Here is a 17,498-nt window from a genome sequence, read left to right on the forward strand (position 1 = left end):
GTTATAAAGCTTTTTATACAGTATTGTCTTGATTGCTAAATTTTCTTCACTAATTTGCTAAAGAATAAATTATAGCAATTTGCTTTGATTAGCTAACGCGTCAAATACTATTATGGATGAGTTGGAAAAAGAATGCCACGGATGACAGATCCGGAGCTCTAGGAGATTGATGATATCATCTTATACACACATAAGCAGGAATGGTGATATATACACTAGAAAGGAGGAAGGGAAGAAGTATGGGATACCAAGGCACCTAAGAACTTTATTTTAATTGGTTTGTGGTGCAACATGCAATATTAGCAACATATAATTTAAGGAAATCAGGTGGTGAATTAGTATTGCTTGTGTATAGAATCGGAGAGAGCACATACCATAATCTGATGCATTGCATACTGCATAGATTTGGAATATCACACTTTTTTTGGTTTGGTATTAGATCGATAATGTCAAAGAGAACTAAGACGACGATCCAACATGGAGAAAAGGCAATCTTTAGAAGATAACTATGGATTTTGATGCTAATATGTTGCTAAATATCTTTAGCTAACATGATTTTTCGATAATTCATTATTGATTTTCATCGTTAAATAAAATTAGCGATAATCTTTTATTGTTTAGCAATAAATAAAGTCCATTGGAAATTTTTACAATACAAGGCTTGAATTATGTATGGGAGATTGGATCAATGATCACCTAAAGGAGTGCTAATTTTACCTGGTAGCCAATTTTTACTATATTATTTAAGCACTACAACAACATACCCAATGTAATCCCACAAAGTGGGGTTTGGGGAGGTAGAGTGTGCTAAGCAGACCTTACTCCTAAGTAAGATAGAGAGGATGTTTCCGAGTAGACCATATCGTACTCAAAGAAAGGCAAAGTACCACAGTCCGAAATAATAATAATAAAAGTAACAACTATAGATGTTATTATTGAAGTTGAAAAGTAACATCTATAAAAAATATCAATTTCGTTTTTTTTGCAAAAAAAAAAAAAAAAATCGAATTAAAAAATCGAAACCGAACCGACAAAAAACCGAAACCGAAAAAACCGAACTAAAGTTTGAAAAACCGAACCGAAAAACCGAACGCCCACCCCTATATTACCACATGAGTATTCTGAACTCTGGAGACAGCTAACTAGTGGCTCAAATTCGAATCCAACGTTGCCTTGATCTTCCCGTCAGAAAAAACCCTTCTACTTTTGTATTAACGGCTCAGGACGAACCACGTACCTCATCCATGTCGGCCCAGAATGTCTGTGGTACCCACACGTGGACATCAAATCCTACTTAGCTGTCCTCATCCCCCACCACATTCTATTTCTCCCTAGCACTTTCCAGAATTACCTTTCTTTAATTAAAAAGTGCTAACTAAGCTACCTCAACTCGTTCCTTATATACGACACTTGTTTCACACGTTTTTCATATTCATTCGACGACTATTGTTATTACTCTTAGATAAACCTGGGTTAATCCGAAAAAGGGAATGTTGCGTGTTCTATTCATTTTTAGTGGAATTATTTAGTACTAGTATAATGGAGATTAAGGGGTACGAGGATGTTACGGTGATGGAAGTAGAAGAAGAAGGGTGCTCAACGCCTAAACGTGACGATTGTCAAATTCCGGTGATGATGGTCCCACCACCGCCGCCAAGGAAGAAGCGGACGTATGATTGCGGCGGAGATAAAAGAAAGCTGCCGGAAAATGGGTATTTTCAATCTCCCGAGCTCGAACTTTTCTTCGCCATGCAGCCTAGATGTCAAGGGACTTTTGCTTAGTTAATTAATGACTGCTAATGCTGTGTATTGTGTATATATAGCCCCTTCTCTGATGATAAACTCTTAAGACCCCACTTGGCTGGTTAATTCGTTTTTGTTTGCTGGCTAAAATATTTAGGAGTACGTGATGTTTTGCTATTGGGGTATTTTTGTGTGTGTTGGGGGTATAAACTACTAGTACTAGTAGCAAGGAGGAGATGCACGTGTACATAAATATGCTTGTTAGTACATTTTGTAGTTGAGATGCTTAAGTTGTACTGTGCTTTTTATATATAGTTCTCACTCTGTTGTTTATATAGTTCTCGTTAAATTAAAATTTAATTCAAGCAGTTTAATAAATGTAACCTATTGTCGAACATAATCGTGAAAGAATTTATATATGTGACGATCTCCCATTATTTATTCCCTCTAACCTAAGAATCCAAGAGGAATAAGTGAAGATCACAAGTTATTTCTTAGGACCAACTGTTCTTAAATACGAATCAACTATAAGAGGTTTTGACTTTTGTTCTAATTGAACTACAGAAGAGTTATTGGGTTACTTGCATTGTGAATGAAACTGTGTTGATCGGTTTAACCGGTGCACCACATTTAATAGAATTTTTCTAGATGACTGGAGTTTACTTAGTAAAATTTTTCGCTATTTGGGATACTATGGAAGTGCCGATGCTACCTAATTGTAGTTGTTCTTTTCAGAAACATAAGACCAACAGAAAAGCTGGTTTTGTAGTTAAATGTTCGTTCGGTTTAGTGGGTTTGTGGGTGACCCAAGTGAAGTTAAAATTGGTTTGGCCATTGGGCCACTACTAAAACCCAGAATTTGTATTCGGTCTTCATTGGAAAATGGAGAAGTTTTTGGCATCTAACAGCCAAGTAGTGCACCAACTGCAACGTAACCAGATTCCGCAAAAGAAAAAGGATTATACACCAAAATGAATGCTTGTATTAATTATCTCACCGATTCATTATAAAAGATTATCAGAGGTATTAGCGTTTTTATATTTTTATTTCATGTTTGCAACGCGGGTTACGTGCAAATTTATTGCTTTTTTCCAGACTAAAGACGAGAAGGTTTTTCTTTTATCCTGTGCGGAAGGGATGAAAAGTCAAACAAAAAATTTCTTTCTCGGATACCATATCGAATCCAGTGAATTTTTTAATTGAAATTCAAGAAGTTACTCATGAAACAATACTATTTATCTATTTTCGACCAAAGAAAATACATTAGAATTTTTCTTTCAATGGTGTCATGGGGGCCCCTCCAGATGCAATTATTCCCGAATCACATGATAGCTACCCCTCGCAAATTTATCCCCCTTTAAGAGAAAATTCATTGGGGATCAGAATTGAGAAGAAATAGTAATGTGTGGAAGATGCATTGCATTGGTTTACCTTTTTCTATTTACCGTTCGTACAGACCATGTGATTCTGCAAAATGTTGATCAATTTGGACATTGAAGTTTGACCCAACTCTCTTCTTTCTTTGACCACTCTCATTTTACGTCACTTGATTCCCATGCTAAAGTTGAGAAGCTAATAGACAAATTATACTCTAAAGCTAATTATGTTAGTAATTTTCTATTTATAGGCTAACATATTAGATAGATAAGCCCATTTTATGATCTAATAAAATGTTATTATATGGGCCTAGAAAATAGTTGTTATTTTTTCTCTTTTATATTTGATGGAAATATATCTGAAAATGTACCTATTCTGAAGAGTTGTCAGAATATATACAGTTGGTCCCTAAGTTTAACACATAATTTTCTTTCTCAACCTCATCTCTGAGAAGACATAAAATATAGTGTCTTAAGAGACTTAAGACTTAGAGCCTCTTTGGATTTAGCTTATTTTAGGAGCTTGTAAGGCAAAATAACTTTTTTGGGTAAGAGAAAAAAGTACTTTTAAGCACTTGTTTTTAAATAAAAATAACAAAAATAAGTCAAAAGTCATAGGTTAGGATTCCTAACTTATTGCTTTCGGCACATAAGTCAAAAGTTATAAGCCCATCCAAATGAGCTCTTAGAAGATCCAACTATTCAGTACCAAAACCTGAGTAGATTCAACAAAGTTTGACAATAATAGATCAAAGTTAGTATTCATCACTGTCTAATAATTTACGTGTGATTGTGAATTGTTGTTTTCATTAAATTAATGATTATCAGCGAAAATGAATATAGTGTGAGTAAATTATCAATACGCGCCAAATATTTCCCTCCGTCCTGAAAAACAATGACACTGTTATTATACTGAATCAAGTAGTTTTTACTTTGAGTAATATTATGCAGTTTTAAATATGCATGTATGAATAGTTCTTTTTTACAAAATATATAAGAAATAATATGTGGTGGACTGGACTCATATAAATTACTAACAAAAATATTTCATACTCCGACTAAAATTACAACGCATTGTTGCGAGGATCAAATTTTAATGCCTCGTGTCACTATGTTTATTTGGACCTCCCCTAAAAAAAATGATGAGTTGAATAGATTCCTTCACCTTTAACCAAAAATTTCAAGTTCAACTTCGGAAATAGAAAAATTCCTAATAGGGAGCATTTTCCCCTTTAGATGGACCTTATGCGGTATGAATTTGAATTAATCGGATAATTGGATTTCAAACACCAGAATATATATAGTTAGATTAAAAATAAAATATAAACTGCAACATCTGAGTGTACTGGACAGAAGACAGCCGAAACCTTATAAACTATTAAACAATCATGCATAGGATTCACGTCATACAGTCAAAGCATTCGTGGCGTGGGAATGATAAATACAGAAGTTGCCATGCATTTCAACCTCTTTTCTCATTCACATCTTCATTTCACACTCATGAGGTATCCTCTGACAACAACGGTTACAAACACAGCATGTTCTGCCTGTCCTTTTCCACTCTTCTTATTTCTTTTTCTGTACATAACATGAGCCAGTGAAATTTGAAATCCTCACTATATAGGACTTAGGAGTATGTACTATATATTCAATGTATGTAGTAGTATCATTTCATCGGGTGCCAAGCAAGCTGAGTAGTTCACATAGATTAACATTGCTTCTTTACTTGAAGTGCAGTTATCAATACTACATGTGAAGCCCATACCCGCCCACTATAGAAGAAATTAAACCAAAGTCAAATTTTGCAACTGTACTACTGAAACTTTTACAAAGTCCTGCATGCAACTATTGCTTGTGAGCAGAACCAGTCGTGCACATATGGGGACCGGATCCAATCACATCTTATTCTTCATTTTACTCCCGGTCCCATATTAGTTGTCAAGATTATTAAAAAATAATTACCCCAATATATTTTTATTTTACAAAATCAAGATGAAATTAATTAATTTTGGCCCATTTTGCCTTTAATATTAAATGTTCTTGAAAGTAATTAACCAATATTGATTACATAATATAGAAATTATAAAATTTGAAAAGTTCAAATAAGTGATTATTCGTTAATATTATGATTGTTCAAGTACCAATAAAATTAACTTAGCCTCGTTCTTATATAGAGTGCATAATTATTAAAGAGAGAAGAGTAAATTAATTAAAAATACTTTTATTTATAATTTCTTAAAAGATGTGCAAAAGATAAATGTGACAACAATATGGACCGAGGGAGAACTATTTAATTGGGTTGAAAGAAGTTGGTTATTTAGAAATTTCTAAACCTTTTATTTTGTTTTGCGACTTATAACCAGTACTGTTAGGTAAAGTGTGCAATCTGTTTTTTCCCCGTTGAAATCAATATAAATGTATATTTGAGAATTGAGGGTATTATCGAAAAATGTCCTGGGAGACTATGGTTTACATCTTGAGATAGGGAAACACCTAATAGATTGTTTTTTATATTTGTATTAATTTTGATAGACAATGTTACTTTTTATTATGCTAGTGAAAGTTAAATAAGGCGAGGTGCCTCTAAACAAACACATAAATGAGATTATCCAAACAAAGAAAAAACAATACAAAATCCTGATCAATAATTGGAACAATATTATTGGTCAAGTCGCCTGGCAGCCTGATTAAGTTTTCAAATTAAGTAGGCTGAACATAACTTATATAATGTTACAACTTGAAAATTGATACTTAATGAGTTCTGATTTTAGCGCCGTACACGGGCATGTGCTGGAACATTTTCCACTGTAATTTACCAATTGAAAAGGTCCTATTCTTAATTAAGTGATCTTCCGACGAAACCAGATCAGTGATTTAATTCTCAAATTCTATGACGATGATCATCAATCAATACTTGCACAGCTAAAATTTGGAAGGCAAGAAACACGGAATTTATGTGAAATTATATAAAATAAATAGTAGTAGTATCAACATTTTAATTCCCCCAAAGGAAATCTTAACAAATTTATTTTTACCACATATGGGGACAGCACAAATTCTATGTAGTAACCGGTAAAAAGCTTGTACATAAACAGATCACTTATAAAATAATTACATGTAAATCTTTATTGATATACTTTAAGTTCAAGATCAATATGTACCGTGGCTGAACACATTCAAACCAGTAAATTAGCTGCAAGCCTGCAAACTAAAAGGTCGGTCCTTGACTTTTTGAAAAATTCTTAGTCCAAATTTCGAAGAGAAATTAATATATGCAAGTATTAAACATTGGATACTCCACTTTAAATGGTTTACTGAAATCTAGCAGGGAGTTTGTGACAGGGGAAGTCTGACGAAAGAAAAAGAGCATCTCACAGAACTGCAGGAACACAGAAATCACCACAGTAATTGACCAATTGTCCATCATACAAGTGAAAGACTGCAAAATCTTCAATCATTTAATAATCCTACCGACCATATTTGTGATATGGGTTTCGAATTTCAACACCATTTAATTTGTAGGATATAGTATTAAATAAATATATCAAATATTCAAATCCCTGTCACATTTCCCATCTACCATCAAACACTTCCTCATGAGTATGCGTGTGCCTTTGCCTCTTCAAACAAATTAAAAACAAACACAATATGGGATAGATGTAAGAGTGTCGAATGGAGCACCATACATGAATCGCATCTCCATAAAGGATGATGATCTCCATAAGGAGGTTCAAGAACCAGAAATTAGACGTGTCAAATTAGCTCATAAAAAATATAATTTGTTCAGATTGAAAACAAAAACAAAAAAGATTTTAGTACAGAAGGTTGAGTTATGACTAACTAAACTCAAATTGGCCCGTCTTTCACCCAAGCAAACATTAAACAAGTTATGACTCGATTTTTTAATTGAATTGATCCATTTTAATTCGTTCAAATGTGGCTTAACTTGTTCATTTGTTACTCTTGTCAAAAATAGATGAAGGCCCGAGTCTGACAATGCTTCAAGACAAGGCCCAATTACATTGTGCCACAACAGCAGTACAGGAATATATATAAAAATGTTACAGCTAGGATGAACACCAGACATTATACGTAAGCATTAACGTGCGATGCTACCACATTATTAAAAAACACTGGTCAAAATTCAAAAACCTACTTCACTTTTTCTTTTTCTTTCTTTCTTTTTTTTTTTTTTTTTTTTTTTTTGGTGAAAAAAAACTTATATAGTCCTACCTTTGTCCCAAGTTGCTATAAATAGATGCCAACTCTTCAGCATCATTCTGTCATACTGTTATCAACTATTTATACACCTTCCCTTTTCTTCCATACATTATCGACATCTATTTTTGTTCCGCTCCTCCATTTTCTCTCGATACCCGCTACAAGAATTATCAGAAATTTCGAAGAAAAAAGCCTTCAGAAAGTTCGAGGATCAACTGTGCGGAGTTCGTTAATTAAGGACCAGCAAAATGGAGTATTACATGGATGAGAAATGGAGACTATCAAAGGATGATCCATGTTGTCATTCATATTCATCCTCCAAGTCATCATCTTTACTTAGGAGCTTTTCACAAAAAAGCCCCAACTCAAATATTCCCTCTCTTCCTAGAAGTTTTTCACAAAAGAATCCATACAAATCTTCACTCTCGAGGAGTTTTTCACAAAAGAGTACTACTTCAAAATCTCGACTTACAAAAAGTGCGTCACAAAGGTGTGCCAATTTCAGAAGCAAATGCAGTAACTTGGCTAAAGAACAGAAGTCAAAATTTTATATTGTAAAGAGGTGCATTGGTATGCTTGTTCGATGGAACAAGCATGGAGATTCTTGAAATTACTTGATATTATTGGCAGAGTTTCCACAAGTAAGATCTCCTAAAGTACCCTTTAAGTGTGAGAACACAAGTTTCTCTGCCATCCAATAGAGAAGAATAGATCGTAGTAGTTGTACTCTGTTTTTGTACCTCGAAATGGATTCAAGATTTAAAATCAGTGAATTCAGAATGAGTGTGATTTTACTTAGGTATACATTTTGAATTCTTTTTGGCATATATACATAGATTAGGGGTTCGATAAAATCTGTTACTCGTATTTACATCAGGCAATGTAGGCTGCCGACCTTACACCTACACCAAACCCTGCATGAATGAGAAATGTCTCGTACACTGCTGCTACTTCTTTTTTTTTTTTTTTAAATACATATATACTAGTGAATTCAGTTGAATCAATGTTTTAGATCTGTGCCTCGGTATCAATGTAAGGAGGCGGTGAAACTGCAATATATATAGTAAAACAGATTCCAAGAAAATGTAATTCTATGGATTTTGGTTAAGTTGCATTGAAGAATACCGGTAAAACAATGTCACATGTTATTGTCTGGGAAAGCTGTATTTTCTGCATCACTTACTCTTTCATCTGCAATATAGAAAGATTCTTTTTTCTGTAATTAGAACTACCAAATAGAAGAGGACATAGAGGAATAGTCATCTTTTGTCCCCATACAGAAAGGAAATCATGGGGATCAGTAAATCTTAGAAAACATATGGCACATGATCATAATAAAACTGAACCTTAGTAGGCGTTTGGCATGCGTTTTCAAACGGTTTGAAATCATGACCCCAAATAAAGCCGACACGCATTATTTTCGATTTAAACCCCAAATCATCCAAAAAGGCATGATTTGGGGTTTAAAACCATGGTTTTAACCTATTTAAATATAAAATTTAACCCATAAGTTCATATTTTGTAAAAAAAGACCCATAAGTTGATAGATATTTTTAACAATTACCCACATCAATCATTTACTAATCTCATTAACTTCCACCAACCTTTATTTATGTCTACCAACCTTTAATTTATGTGGGAGAATTATATTAAAGAGTAGTTACATTACTATTCATGTTAAATTTTTATTTTTATTGAACTAAAGTTTGATTAATTAATATTATATTTTTTAGAAAGGCCTTCCAGTAGTGTACTGATTTTGTCATGAACTATGACTTGCTCATTTGGTAAGATTGTATAAGAATTGAGAATATTTTAATAGTTTTCACAATTTATGGGGTTTTTATGTCTATAAGAGAAAATACAACTTAAAATATCCAAATTACATGTCCAAAATGATTTGAAACCCTGTTTTCAAACCATGTCCAAACGGGGCCTTAGTGCAGAAGTATCCATTAAAGTGAACTTAATCCAAAATGTTTGAAGGAGGAATACACACCCCCTTTTGGAGCATTCATTTTCACGTTTCTAGTCTCTCGCATACCAGGAATGTTCAAGCACGTTAAATAGTTGCTGACATTCGATATTTACATCAAATCAAACAATTTAATAATAATAGTTAAAACTTAATTCAAGAATACATATCACTCAACCAACCATAGTTAAGTGATTAATTTACATATGAAGGAAACATATTTTGCATTTATTAGCTTAGTGTAAACACCAGGTGTTAATAAATTTATATCGTTTACCCACATAGCCTATTTTAATTTTTTGAGTCAGTTCCTATGTTGCTCCAACGAGTACAAAGATCAAGTACTATAAAAGTTGTTTCTTTAAGAATTTTATCTTCTAGTGGTGTTAAAAAAAGTTTCCATGTTCAATGTAATTCGACCTGTTCCAATTACAATTAGTTAGCATCAACTTTCCAGGTTACTGACCGGTAAATCACACATTTTCGTAATTGATTTTAAAGTTATATGATTATGTAAATAATTTTTACACTTATAATTTGGTTCACTGAGATTATAATTACAATTCATAGTAAAATAATTTTTCAACCAAACATTGGATGAAAAGGAAATCAATCTACATCAACTGGTGGTCCATAAAATCCACTGTTTTTTTAGAATAAGTTTTATCACATTGACCACCTTCTGTCGTCAAACTTAAATCCTAGAACAAAAAATTGTTTTCCAATAACACTCTTGACGAAATACCATACCTTCAGTACTAAAATCTCCTCGGAATTAATTCCGTCAAATAATCATGTGCTCTTTTTACACGAAACATAACAGATTATGGCCTTAATTGCTAGGAATTAAGAAACTAACTCAATTGTCAACAATTGTAAGAGGGAGTAAATATCACGTTAATCTATGTTTTGTTTATGATTTGAAATCTTGGGAAAGTCTAATGCATCTTCATGAGGAATATTCATAGTATGTATGTGTTGGTATGGTAATCCAGCTATTTCAATCGAATTTAGCTCGAAGAAATGATCTTCAATTCAATGTCTACCTATAATCTAAATAAAAGAAAATGATCCAACAAAAATTTCATGTGTTTTCTTAATAAATTTCATGTGTTACTTTTTTACTTATTTTCTGTGAAAAAGGTCATATAACAAAAATAATATTTGTAACGGACTAAAAAATAATATTAGAAGTTTGAACGGAACTGCGGGAGAGGGACACTTGACTCGCCTTTCTTTCAAGCAAGTACACTATAATGGATCCGTTATTGACATGATTAAAATTAAGCCTTTTCTGATTTACCACAAGTCAATCATAAAAGAGAAACTTAACATAAAAGAGAAATGTGGATTGAATTGAAGTAAACTTTAAGGATGTCAGCGCAGAGTGAATAATAGGGAAATTAGGGGGAAATCGCTATCGAGAACTTTTCCAATAGGAGAAATTTAAAATGTTTTATTGATTAATCCGGCAAAAGTTTTACATAAACAAAATCTCCGTCACTCTCCTCCCTTTCTTATTCTTCAATGAAGAATCTCAAGCAAGAAAAAAACAAAATACACAAGATTGCAACAAAATTAAACCAAAAGAAGTCAAATACATAATTAAATTATTGAAAGAAGAAAAACGCTGGAGAACTGATGAGTTTCTTAACACTTGGGAAGATCAGCTGGTGGTGGGAGCAACTTTTGGTTAGGAAGATCTCCATCTAACACTAACCAAGCCATCCTCAATCCCCAACTCAAATGCACGTCAAAGTGACAATGCATGAGCCATACTCCTGTTTATACCACCAAGAAAAAACAAGGTTAATCGCATTTATTTTTACGCTATCAGTATAATTTAACATGTTTATAATAAATAACCTTATATCCAGGTTACTAATCCCACTTTTATGGAACAGTTACTTGTAGTCTTCTTTAGGTGACGTAAAAAAAAAAAAAAAAAAAAAGTATACTGTCGTTGTAAAGAAGTTAAAAACCAATGAGAACTTATATGGCAAAACTTTTGTTCTCTTAAGGATTTAATAAGTTATATACACGATGGTGTAGTTTAACATGTGATAGCAAGTTAATTATCATTTTTACCAGGTTACGAATCAATGTGTATTGTAACAGATTTACCTATAATTAACTTACTAGTTACCTGATTTTGTAAATATTTTTACATTGTCAATGTATAGAGCTTTTAAAGTGACTATAGGAATGATAACTCACCTGGATTGTCAGCTAGAAAACGAATGGCTACCCATCCACCAGCTGGAACTCCAATGGTGTTTCTTTCAACAGGATCAACAAGATTGTATTTAGCAGTGTCCCTCTTAGGATCAAAATTACCAAAACCTTGGCCAACAACATAGAAATTATAACCATGAAGATGAAGAGGATGACTTTCAGCACCAAGAATACTAGTGTCCTGCATTACCAATTCCACTGAAGTATTGTATGGAAGCACCACAACTTTTGTGCCATTAGAGACGTTAGTATTATTTGGAGTGGTGCCAGTGTAATTAAAGGGCATAAGAGGAAAACTTGGAAAATCACTAGTGTATATTCCATTTGATTTTTTGAAGAAGTAGGATTGGAGTAGTGCTGTGGTTGGGAGAATCATAGAGACATTATTAACAGAAGCAGCAAATTTTGAGGAATTATTAGGACCTTGACAAGTTTGGTTTTTTGGGCACGGGTTACTACCCAGGCCTACGGTAAAGAAAAAATGCTTGTCAACTTTTTGTGGAACATTAGCTGGGAATTTTGCGCTAGCCAAAGAGCGAAATTTGCTAGTAAAATTGGCTACAAACGAGGTGGAATTAATTGGTGGAAGAGTTGGGATTGGGAGATTTTTAATTGATGTGTGAGATGATGATGAGCTAGTTCCAAGTAAATTATGATCATACATAAGAATTCCAGCAATTGTGGAATTATCAAATGTGCCCTGGCCAGTGAAATAGGGTCTAGCAGCCATTATGAAAGTGGTTTGTTGAGGATTATGGTGTGTTTTAAGGAGGACATTTGTGGTTTGTCCAGGAGTAATTAGAATTGTGTCTGCTTTTAGACACGAATTAATTCTTGCATAACTGCTTTCAACATAAAATAGATGATTAGCTATTCTGAAGAAAAGATCGTCATTGAGTGCAGCATTGATTATACGCAGCAAATATGTCTTTCCTGGTTTTACCTTCAACTTAAAAGTATCTACAAAATGCAACGTCAAAATAATTTCTCAGTTAGTCGATCTATACATCAACGGTATAAAAGAATGTTTAAGTGATAATTTTGGGTAAAATTCAAAGATAGTCATTTTTCAAAATTGTAATTAAAAATAGTCATAAATTTAAAACTCATTTAAAATAGCCAATTTTTGGAATCTGTGACACTTTGCCCGGGATGCTATCATGGAATTTTACTTTTTTAATATTTGAAATCCATAATATTATCCTGAGATTTTCACTTAATTAAGATTAAAATCCGTGACACTGTTATGATATTTCAGCATCAAAAGTGATTACTTTTCAACGAATTTTCAGATACTGTTTATGTTTCAAAAACCGCTTGAAAAAGTGGCTAGCCTATATAATTTTCTATATATTAGAAGCATGGTTTCAACATGTATGCTTAAAGTCATTGTAATTGAAATTAAGGGCAATTCTGACATTTAACAATTAGCTATCTACGTGTATTAGTCTTTGAAATAATTTTGGACGCAGATCAGTTTTGCTTAGTTAGTTGGACCTTATGAATACCTTTAGAAAAAGTCCAACATTTCCTATTAAATTACAAATCATGACCCACATTGAAATGTACATGAATATGGTGGGCCCATAGAACTTTTCAAATTGACTCGTACTAACGTAAGACCTGTGATAATGTCATATTTATTTAGTTTCCTCCATATATTTCCCATTTGAATCTGGTGAACGGTAAATAATTTTCTCCCTATATAAAAATATTTGGTGAACGGTAAATACTATGAAAAAAAAGGGTAAATACTTACCATCTATATCCACGTTTATATCAAAAAATTGTGTAAATTTAATATAGTTAAGTAACTTAATGAGGTTATAATTCATATTAGTTAATGATGATTAAATAATACTAGTAACTAAATGTCATATATTCCTTTTCTTTCTTCTTAATTATCCCTTATACTAAAAATAAGTTTATATTTTTACTTGTTCATTTTAGCAAATCAAGAGAGATTAGGTCCTTTCTAATCTTAAGGGTAACCATTAAGTATAGTTAAGTAACTTAATGAGGTTATAATTCATATCAGTTAATCATGATTAATTACTAAAAGCAACTAAATGTCATATATTCCTTTTCTTTCTTCTTAATTTTCCCTTATACTAAAAATAAGTTTATCTTTTTACTTGTTCATTTTAGCAAATCAAGAGAGATTAGGTTCTTTCTAATCTTAAGGGTAATCATTAAGTATAGTTAAGTAACTTAATGAGGTTATAATTCATATTAGTTAATCATGATTAATTACTAAAAGTAACTAAATGTCATATATTCCTTTTCTTTCTTCTTAATTTTCCCTTATACTAAAAATAAGTTTTCCTTTTTTCTTGTTCAATAGCAAATCAAGAGAGATTTATTAGTTTCTTCTAATCTTAAGGGTAATCATTAAGTATGCATGTTGAAACCATCCTTTCTACTAGGGGTGTACAAAATGCACAAACCGCACAAACCGATAAACCGAGAAAAAAACCCGACTAATGGTTTGGTTTGACTTGGTTTGGTGTTGAAAAAAAAAAAATCCGACCATAATTGGTTTGGTTTGGTTTTAACAAAAAAGTCAAACCGAATCAAACCAACCCGACATTACATGTATTCAATTTTTAAAATATTTTATACATAAAAATATTTATTTGTAATGTAATTTATAAATATTTCTTAAATTTTTTTGTAGTTTTTTTTTTATCTATTATCATATTATTCAAGTTGAATTTTGAATTTTGAATGTCAATAAGTTTTATATCCTATGGATGTTAGTAACTCAAATAAAGCTCAAACCAAAACCAACTCAAAAAGAATACTAACAAAAGAAATTCAATTTTACCACTAGGAATATAATGTTGGATATCTATATAATTGATTTAGAGAGTGAAAAATACATAACTTAAGTTTTTTCTTTGTCGTGTAATTAATACTTAATTATTAGCCGTACTTATTTTAGCATGACTTGGTATTTTTAGATTATGGTCATTTTCTTTATGGCTTGTTAATTAGCAATATTTATTTTAACCGATTTTATTAGCTTTTGTTGAATATTTTAATACAATGTCATCACTCTTCTCACATTTTGTGTTATTTTTTTTAAGAAACACCTTAATTATGTAGTTGTATCTTACTAGAACTAAAGAAATATTTGAAGTAAAAGTTATATGTTTTGTATCAAGACTATTCCGGAAAAAAAACCCAAAAAACCCGAGAAAACCGAATAACCAGAGAAAACCCGAGGTTGAAAAACCCGAATTTTATTGGTTTGATTTGGTGTATATATTTAAAAACCCGACGCAATTGGTTTGGTTTGGTGTTTAAAAAATCCGAACCAACCCGAATCATGTACACCCCTACTTTCTACCATATAGAAAAAGGTAACCATTAAGTAACTACATAAAGTACTAATAAAAGGCAAAATATTCAATCAACATTTCTAAAACTCATCGTGCTTTCAATATTAAATATATATTAGGCTGTGCATATTGTAATCGTGATATTTTGTTTTGACCAAGATATATTAATAGTTTCAATTTTCATAATATTGGGCTCGTGCTGGCACGGGCCGTTGCCCCCTAGTTTACAATATCTTTTCCTTTTATATGTCCGGGATGGTTCATTGACCAAATTATACGGGAGCTATGCCAAAGTAAGAAAGTATAAAACTATACTATACCCTTTGCAGAACAATTGTATAATGGTCCGGGAAGACCATTAATAGAGTATGAATCAGAGACATTAGGTCCAGCTCCAGTTACAAGTGATTGATTAATCACAGCCTCAACATTAGCATTCCACCATTCACCTGCAAGCATTGTAAATTAGTATTAACATCCTTTTTAATCATCATAAAACTATAATATAGACATTGAGTGGTGTTAATTACCAAACATGACGGGGACTTCTTTGTGGGGTTTGGCAAATGGATAAGAAGTATTATGCTGGGGATAGATGATAAGAGGACCATAGAGGGTAGCCCTCATCCATGAAATATGAGCATGCCACCAAAGTGTTCCTCTTTGGCCAGTAATGGTGAAGTTGTAGACATAACTTTGGCCAGTTTGTATTGGGCATTGGGTGATATATGCTGGTCCATCTGCCCATCCACTTCGAAGTTGTTTGATACCATGCCTGTTTTATTGAAAAAAACTAATTAACCATATATAGATAATTAACACTAAAGATAATTTTATTATTCATATATTTGGACAACTAAAGATTGCTAGAAATTAAACTGGTGATAATAGCATAGGTGAATCTAGAACGAGTTCTGTGGGTTCAAATAAAGTACTCATATATTGTTTTAAGTTCAAACAATGGTATATGTGCACATTGACACACAAAGAAAAAGGGTTAAAATACATACATATAATAAGATCTAGCGAAGGATGTTGAGTCATTTGACGAAAATAGAAGGTTTTTTCCTATTAGAGAAGGCCATGTGGAGTAAAGTAAAGTGGATGAATGATCTTGAAAAAAGGGGGATCACGCCTATATAAAATATAAGATGAAATAAGGAAAATTTAATGAATAGATAGAGTCAACGATACGACAAACAATGCAGCCTACACAGTTGAACTCTTCCCTGACAAATCTATAATGATATATTATGGTTGTACTTCTCTATTTATCTATCAATCTCTAGTTTATGAATGTTATGGCTAGACTTTTATATTCATTCTGAATCAATTGATTCTAAATTCTAGATTCGTCACTAGTCATAATAGTGTTCCAATTGAAAATTAAAAAGATGAGAGTTCATACCAATGAAAGCTAACATTGTTGGAGACATGATTAACAACCTTGACCACTAGACGATCACCTTCTCTAGCAACAACTCTTGGTCCTGGGAATTTCCCATTCACAGTGACAATGGTCTTTGTTTTGCATAACCTAGTCACATTTTTCAATCTTATCTGCAAAAATTATAAAACATGAAAAAATATGTTCTGAAACGTTCAAATGAATACAATTAATAATTAATTTACTGAATTTCAAGAGTGACAACGTAAGTTGAATAAACCTACATCGAACTTGTAATGCCTTGTAATGCCAGCAGTGACAAAGTCTGGAAATAGAATAATGCTACAAATGCAGAAAAAAGCAAATAAAAGTGCTGGTCGTGAAAAAACAAAAGCACCCATATTGATTCTTCTTTGTTTTTTTTTATGTTTGGCAAATAAGAGAGAGATACTGTGAAAGTTTAATAGGTTTTTCTTTGCATGGAATGATTCTTGAGGAACCCATGAGATATGCTTATATAGACATGTTTAGATATTGCTTGGTTAATAATTAGTACTAATATTTGTCTTATTAAATTCTCAGTACTGTGAAGAAAAACCTCCAGACAAAGGGAAAAAAAAAAAAGACTATCACTAGGAAAGAGATATCCCACCAATTGTTAAGAGTGTACCTAAAGTCTATTCAGTAAAACCTTATCTACTCATAACAATTAAAAAGTTCTTACCAAGAATACACATGATAACTCTAACCAGAAAATTACATATGTGTAGGGATTACACTTATACTATGATACACCGAAAATGCAAAAACAAATTATACTGTCGATGTAGTTTAACATGTTGTAGCAGATGCCTGTAATATCTTTTAGAAAACTTGATTGTGTCAAATTAAAATTCTTTTCATACTATTAATATATAGAAGTTATAATTAAACTCCTTATGTTGCCTATCTTGGAGGGTGTTCTAGCAATTTTGCATAATTTAGTTAAAACACTCGAATTTCAACTGTTAATCTTGCTGACCAAGATAGTGTATTCTCTTCATATGTCATATTCTAATTCATCATTTTCGTGTAGGACTGTACCTTAGTTAGAAAATTGTTTAAAAAAAATTAGTGTGACATTTGACCCACACCTTTCTTCCAAGCAAGAAAAGATTGACAATACATTAGGTCGTTCCGTGAATTTTGTACTGTGATCAACACACAACTTACTATTT

At 32.3% G+C, this 17,498-nt stretch overlaps 2 protein-coding genes across 2 annotated transcripts; one reads left to right on the forward strand and one right to left on the reverse strand.

Annotated features, from left to right (window-relative positions):
* Positions 1 to 1,359: 1,359 nt before the first annotated feature.
* Positions 1,360 to 2,103, forward strand: LOC132054693 (cyclin-dependent protein kinase inhibitor SMR5-like). The gene has a single exon (XM_059446665.1). The coding sequence runs from the start codon at positions 1,540 to 1,542 to the stop codon at positions 1,780 to 1,782; it is 243 nt and encodes an 80-aa protein (XP_059302648.1). The 5' UTR covers positions 1,360 to 1,539; the 3' UTR covers positions 1,783 to 2,103.
* An 8,648-nt stretch (positions 2,104 to 10,751) lies between these two features.
* LOC132052858 (laccase-2-like) lies at positions 10,752 to 16,746 on the reverse strand. Its single transcript, XM_059444561.1, has 6 exons — positions 16,566 to 16,746; positions 16,303 to 16,454; positions 15,425 to 15,669; positions 15,215 to 15,343; positions 11,533 to 12,510; positions 10,752 to 11,096 (listed from the first exon to the last, which is right to left on the reverse strand). The coding sequence occupies exons 1-6, from the start codon at positions 16,680 to 16,682 to the stop codon at positions 10,966 to 10,968; spliced, it is 1,752 nt and encodes a 583-aa protein (XP_059300544.1). The 5' UTR covers positions 16,683 to 16,746; the 3' UTR covers positions 10,752 to 10,965.
* Between the last annotated feature and the right edge of the window lie 752 nt (positions 16,747 to 17,498).

Source organism: Lycium ferocissimum, chromosome 4, assembly GCF_029784015.1.
Source record: "Lycium ferocissimum isolate CSIRO_LF1 chromosome 4, AGI_CSIRO_Lferr_CH_V1, whole genome shotgun sequence".
NCBI lineage: Eukaryota > Viridiplantae > Streptophyta > Magnoliopsida > Solanales > Solanaceae > Lycium > Lycium ferocissimum.